General features: G+C 36.4%; 1 protein-coding gene across 1 annotated transcript; it reads left to right on the top strand.

Moving 5' to 3' along the window:
* The first annotated feature begins 6,696 nt into the window (after nt 1–6,696).
* On the top strand, nt 6,697–7,552 carry tal1 (T-cell acute lymphocytic leukemia 1). The gene has a single exon (XM_071582398.1). It carries the CDS (start codon nt 6,739–6,741, stop codon nt 7,213–7,215), a length of 477 nt encoding a protein of 158 aa, XP_071438499.1. The 5' UTR covers nt 6,697–6,738; the 3' UTR covers nt 7,216–7,552.
* The last annotated feature ends 6 nt before the right edge of the window (nt 7,553–7,558 follow it).

Below are 7,558 nucleotides of genomic sequence, written 5' to 3'. Positions count from 1 at the left end.
AAAAAAAGAATGCTGTGACCTGGCTGGTGATTCAGAGCTTGACGTGGAAAGGTTAAAGACCCACATGCACACGCTTGTGAGGTAATTCTACTTGGACAGTAGCGCCCCCACGGCATCAAATTTAGCGTGGGCTGTGTATTTATAGAGCTGAGAAACAGCAGACCGAGCCGCCCGCCGAGCTGATGGATGAATCACTCTCTCAACCTGCAGAGATAAGAGCCAGAGAGAGACCGATAGCGCACATCTGTAGCCACGACACACACTCCTCTCGCTTATAATCTCATCCTTCGATATTTTCCTCCTACACTTAAACCCCCCCAACACAATAATGATCCATAATAATGACCCACCTGGAATGCGAAGCATGCACAGTATGACATGTGTAACGTAAGCAGGTATAGGGTTTCTCCAGTCGCAAGGAGAAATTCCTACAAACCAAACCTCCGATTGTGTATTTCACATGACCTATAAGTACCATGGTACTTAAATTTTTTTGGAACCTTTATCATGCTGATTTTGTTTTTAGACATGTTTTTTTTCTGGTACCACGGTAATACCATCTTTTTTACATTTACCACAGTAAACCTGAAATATATGATGGTACTGAAATTTATGTACCACAGTTTTTATATGGTACTTCTGAGAATACCATGGTACATGTCCAAAAAGCCATTCTAGTACCATGCCCAAAAAACTTCTACTTTTTTCAAGTGTAATGCACTTTTACCATGATAATGCCACCTTCTTTTTTACATTTACCATAGTAAAACTGTGGTTTTATGGATATGGAACCATGATGAAATTTTAGACTTCTATGGTAATACTGTGAATTTAATAGACATGACACTGTAGTACCTTTACAGAAGTGTACTGTGGTGGCACAGTGATGGTATTACTATAGTGATTCTAAACATATGATGCTACTGAAATTTATGTACCATGGTTTTTGTATGGTAATTCCAGGAATACCATGGTGCTATCATGGTACATGTTCAAAATCCATTCTAGTAGGCTACCATGTCCAAAAAAAAAAAACTTGCTTTCTTTCAAGTGTAATGCACATTTACCATGATAATGCCATTTTTTTTGGACATGATACCATGGTATTTTCTGAATTAACTTTAATGAAGTAAACTAACACATCTTTAGGACATATATCATGTAAATATAATGTTATTCTTGGAGTATCATATAAATACCATAGTACATAAATACAAGTAACATGGTTTACCATAATTTTACCATAGTACAGTCTTTACTTTTCTGTAAGGGATTTAAATATCATAGTGTGTATGAATATGGCAATCATTCAATACTATTATCTGATATAATTACTGCTTCTACCATAGTACTTTTATGTAAGTTATACCGATGCTGTAAATTATACCTGTGAATCAAGAAATTCCACCCTCAACTTAAAGAACACACCCTCAATTTCTTGCCAAGCGAGGCATTGAAAAAATACTCTGTAGTAGGTCCTGATGAGGAAACAGCACACTGACCCCCTTCACTTCTGTTTATTCATGACCTCATTTCTTCATCGCTCTCACTTGATGACGCGGTGTCACTTACACTGAGCCAGCTGTGGGTTACTATAGTACGGTTTACAGTAGCTACATGAAAGTCCATGTCAGACGCTACTAATTCTGCTGACTCTGTAACAAGAGATTCAGCAGCCGCCCTTTGGCGCAAAAACCTTTGGAGATACAAAGGGAACACTGTTTAGAGTACTGGAAATAACCGGCTATAGATTATATAACTGTCATTTCCTCAGGTTTTGTCCGTGTTATACAAAAATCAAGCAGGGTTTGCCAATGTTGCTAAACTATGGAAGTCTGTCAATAGTTAGACTTAATGCATGTCTAATATGAAGATCCATAGGTTTACTTTGTCTATAATCCTACATGTAGGTTGCACAAGGCAAATATGTCAGGAGGGGAGGGGTGGCGTGACCTGGTTTAAGTGGAAAGAATGTCTTCCTTGTGAAAACAACTTTCCATAAAGCTCCTCTTTCAGTGAAGACAAACTGCATGACCTTATACGGACTGAAGACAGGACACAAATGCAGGAGGAGCTTAGTGAATAGCTCTATCTTGTGGACATTTTAGGTACCTGCAAGACACGAAACAAAATATGCAAAGTAAATTATTGATCACAAATTACATAAACACAGACTACAACTGATTTAACATAAAAATGGACTTAATTGTGATTATCATCCCACATAATATTCTATCTTTGATTTTCCATAATGGACATTTGTTTTGTTTTCTTTGTACAGAATGAGTTAAAACCTTGGTTTTCATTTCTATATGGTATTATAATGTTATTATGTCTTAAACTATTGTCAGGAAGAGCACACAAAGCCTTATGTATACAACTGAGATGTCACCACTGCTAAAATATTAGTGTTTTATAATAATAAAGCTACAGTATATTAGGAATATAAGCTATATTGTAATAAATACATAAACTACTACACATAAAGCAGATGAAGTGTGATCTGCATAATGTAGAAAATATTTTACATTGCTGTAAGAGAACTTCCTCAACCTCTCCCTTAATGATTTTTTCCCGTTTTATTCACTCTTTTCATTTGTACCAATAAAATCGTGGGCTAATCGTCAATGTTTTCCATTTCAAAAGCATATCCTGTAGCATGAGCATAATTACAGTACTTCATTATTTCACATAGCATGAACAGCTACCATTACAGTAGTGCCTATGAGTGTAATATGCCATGCACTGTCTAACCATAAGAGGGCGATGCTGCATTGAGAAAATTTGCGTAGACACACTTTCTAAAAGTTCATGCTGCTGCCAATACCAAATCACCATTATAAATGTTCCTCCAATTTTCTCTCATGCCTCAAGTTCTCAGTTTGTCCCCAGTTTCGTAAAGCTTGTTCTGTTTTTGTTCGTTTGGAATGAACTACTCTGAGTCGGTTCTTTATAGTGAACCAAACCCGCGGGACCACGGTTCCCAATGAACAAATGACTCTTATGAGCAGGTTCTTTTCAGTGAGTCAAAAAACTTTAGGCCTACAGCGCGACTAGTGGTAGTCCGATTCCTAAACGAATTATCCTTATGAGCCGGTTCTTACAGTGAATCAAAGCCAAAATGAACAACCAATGGTATCAATTTGAGACAGTTCATTTTACCGAATCAAAAGCATGCAGAGAATAAAACATTTCGATTCCCAAACGAATGACTCTTTTGAGTCGGCCTTTCTTTTCAGTGAACCAAAAACACTAATTCACTTAGAGCGCTTACTGAATTCACTTAGCCAACTGAACTACAAGCTAGACTATTACTTTTGTCAATTTAGTCTAGTCTATAGTCTACTTTTTGTCATTTAGCCTAGTAATTTTGAGTTTTGTTGTGGCCTTTAATAAAAACAAATGAATGACTAATAACAAATATCACATGTTTTTGTACCCAATTTTAAGCCTATTCACTTTTTTGAATCTGATCTGTTCTGTTAAATCTCATCAATAGACTGCTGAACAGCAAATGCTATTGTAGCCTATGCTTTTCACCTTCATCTTCATTAGTGATGGGAAGTTCGGATCATTTTACCGACTCGGACCTTTGAGTCTCGTTCAGCAAAATGAACGAATCTTTTTTCCGAGTCATTTCGTTCATTTTAACAAAATATAATTAAAATGTTACGTGTTACTTCCCTAACATGTCTACTACTTACATAAACGTTGCTCACACTACACACAATACAAAACTTTAAAGCTATAAGAAACAGTAAATATTAATTCATTGTTTACCTAGGTCTTCAGTCTATGATTAGCTCACCTCACCTCTTATCTGACAAATGACAATTAAGTCTTCGAGTCGTTCGTTCATCACGTGACAGCCCCACACGCTTTAACCAATGCAGTCTGAGCCGGAAAGTGTCACGTGTTCTTTTGTCACGTGACGGGACAGCATTGGATAGAAAAATTAGTTAATTTACAAGCTTCCTTACAAACCGGTGCATAGTTATTATTATTATCATTATTATTTACTCTTACAGTTACGTGATGCGTTTCTGGTCTCAAATTGTAGCTTTTTACTTCTTACAGTTTATAAATGTGTGGATTTCTGTCATGATGGTTATTTTCCATAACACTGAATGTTGTAACAAAGGTAATAAAGAGTTGGTTATTCTCTATACCCGACACCCTTCTCCAGTGTTGACAATTACGGTTATCTGTGTTAATATTGAGTACAAGTGTTGACAACGATGATGATGAACTAATGGGCTTCATATCTTCATCATCATCGAAACATCTCCAGTAGGCTACACGTAAACATTTGCACATAACTGCAGAGAAAAACATTGTGACCAAATAATGATGAAATTGTAGCCTATCATATTTCCTTTTGAAATAGTTTCTGAATATAGGTGCACATTGGGCTATAAATATAGCAGATAAGAGACGTTTTTTATAGTCTATTATTATATTAACTGTCACAATAATTTATTCATTATAGGCCTATACTAAATAACGTATATCGAACATCAAGGATGCACTAATATTGACATTTTGGCTCATAAGGATTTCTTTGTTAAAGCCAGTATTCTACATTGTAGCCTATATTTGTTTTCATTGTATAAAAAAATAACACTTAGCGAGAAAATATTATGATAGATAAAATATCACTATATAGATTAAAATAAAATTTATTAAATTTTAGGCTAAGTACATTTTTAAAAGTGTTCAAAGCTCTAATTTAGAATTTGACATAGGCTAGTGCAATAATGCATCAAAAACATTGTAAAGTTATACAGAAGTAAAAAATAATGATTTATTTTATAATTTTAAAGAGCCTAAATATCAAATATCAGACATTTGCTTACAATATTGTCCAATTCTGCTAGATTTAAAAAAAAATATATATATACTGATATTGTTCTTCATTCATGAAGATATATTATCAACTGCCTACCTTCTCCTCTATACCCGACACCCTTCTCCAGTGTTGACAATTACGGTTATCTGTGTTAATATTGAGTACAAGTGTTGACAACGATGATGATGAACTAATGGGCTTCATATCTTCATCATCATCGAAACATCTCCAGTAGGCTACACGTAAACATTTGCACATAACTGCAGAGAAAAACATTGTGACCAAATAATGATGAAATTGTAGCCTATCATATTTCCTTTTGAAATAGTTTCTGAATATAGGTGCACATTGGGCTACAAATATAGCAGATAAGAGACGTTTTTTATAGTCTATTATTATATTAACTGTCACAATAATTTATTCATTATAGGCCTATACTAAATAACGTATATCGAACATCAAGGATGTACTAATATTGACATTTAGGCTCATAAGGATTTCTTTGTTAAAGCCAGTAATCTACATTGTAGCCTATATTTGTTTTCATTGTATAAAAAAATGACACTTAGCGAGAAAATATTATTATGATAGATAAAATATCACTATATCGATTAAAATAAAATTTATTACATTTTAGGCTAAGTACATTTTTAAAAGTGTTCAAAGCTCTAATTTAGAATTTGACATAGGCTAGTGCAATAATGCATCAAAAACATTGTAAAGTTATACAGAAGTAAAAATGAAGAATGATTTATTTTATAACTTTAAAGAGCCTAAATATCAAATATCAGACATTTGCTTACAATATTGTCCAATTCTGCTAGATTAAAAAAAAAAAAAAAACATACTGATACACACATTTAAAACAACATCATGTGCCAAACAAGCCAGATTTAGTCAAATAAAATATTTAGTAATTTTGCAAAAATATGGAAGAATGCAAATAATACGAATATTATAAAAATAACAAGATAACTTCCCAATGTCTTTATTTGCTGTACAGTTACTCTGTGTCACTTTTTTAATTAATCATTAATTTTCTAATCAATTATTTATGAATTAATCATTTTAAATTCTCATGCACTTTAATATAACACCTTTTGAATTTTTTGGTTAGGAACATCACATTAGTTGCCCTTGCAAAAAAAAAAAAAAAAGTAAAATAAATATTAGTTAGCTAAAGTGACAATTTCCATGATGTCAATATCTTTGCATCCCTAAAAATCATAGTGCACTGCACAGAAATGCATTTCTTAAACTAAACTGAGAACAAAATAATCTTGTGAAACAAAGAAGATTTAAGACAGTAATCAGGGATGTGTGAGAGAGAGAAAAAAAGTGGTTCCAGTTGCCAATTGGAAAAAAGAAATCAGTGTATGCACTGGAGAGATAGCTGCGAGTTGCCTATAAAAATGCAAATATGAGTCAATGTGTTTGGCTGCGAGTGCTGAGACAGAAAAGCAGGATTCTAATGAGACGAATATGGCGACTGCGCAACACAATATGTTCTTATATGATATAGAAGAGCATCAAAGGTAACACTACCCTCGCCGCCGTTTCGAAAAACGCTTTAAATTATTCCTTCACTATCAAGAGGTTGGGAATCCATTTAACTAAGTGTAATTATATGAAGTCACTGGTGCATCAGGCAAAGTGAAGCATTGATAGCCCTGTTCCAACAGAGCTGTCTAGGATGAGAAATGGCCCTGAATAATTGAATGTAAAATGCCATAGATAATAGAAAGGTTAATTAATTCTTGGCTAAATAGGGGGAGATAAAGAGCTAATCTATCAGTGAGAAGTGAGTGAACACCTTAGGTGTGTTCACAGAAACCACTGTTAAAGCACTCAACCGCGTCGCAGATTTGTTACGAACAAGAACTAAAAAAATGCCGATTTTGACACCCCAAACCAAACACTTCCTTTGCTTTGCAGGTTCACAGCCCAAAGTCGTGCGACGGATTTTCACGAACAGCCGCGAGCGCTGGCGGCAGCAGAACGTGAACGGTGCCTTCGCAGAGCTGCGCAAGCTCATCCCAACCCACCCTCCGGACAAGAAGCTCAGCAAGAACGAGATCCTCCGCCTGGCCATGAAGTACATCAACTTCCTGGCCAAGCTCCTCAACGACCAGGACGACATGGTGGGCGGCGAAGCCCCCACCCGTGCCGCCCGAGATGCAACCCTGGCGCGGGACGACCTCCTTCAGGAGATGCTGAGCCCAAACTCCAGCTGTGGGAGCCTGCTGGATGGCGACGCCAGTCCGGAGAGCTTTACCGAAGACCAGGACTCTTCGGTGGAGTCCAGGTCTTCGGCGAGGGGACTGCATCACTCCAGCCACCCGATAGACGGAAACGCCAAGCGATGACTGATTTGGCATTGACGGACTGAGAAGGCGCAATGCTTCATGGACCTCAACTAGCGTATGTTCATGTCGTGTGCAAACATATTCTTACGTATGACTTTCTGTTGAGCTCTTCTCTTCGCGCTTCGACACTAAGGTGCCCTCCGCGGTGAAACGCTGGTACGGGGGAAAACGTCAGGTAGATTTTTAAGTCCACACTTAGGCAGGATCGCCACCTGGAAACGAAAGAAAACCGATTGAATGGTACCCACATCTCATCAGGTACACCGCTGTGAAGGAGGTCATTGGAAACAGCTGGACTTGTACAACGAAAAAGATCATTTGAAGCAAGAAAAGGAATAGTTCA

The sequence above is a fragment of the Sinocyclocheilus grahami genome, unplaced genomic scaffold (genome assembly GCF_001515645.1).
Source record: "Sinocyclocheilus grahami isolate Dianchi unplaced genomic scaffold, SAMN03320097.WGS_v1.1 scaffold157.1, whole genome shotgun sequence".
In the NCBI taxonomy this organism is placed as follows: Eukaryota; Metazoa; Chordata; class Actinopteri; order Cypriniformes; family Cyprinidae; genus Sinocyclocheilus; species Sinocyclocheilus grahami.
The sequence above is the reverse complement of the archived record's forward strand: the minus strand, read 5'-3'. Positions and strand labels throughout refer to the sequence as shown.

Bases quoted from the DNA above. Each gene is read 5' to 3' on its own strand.
- tal1 (XM_071582398.1), top strand. From the start codon at position 6,739: ATGCCGATTTTGACACCCCAAACCAAACACTTCCTTTGCTTTGCAGGT.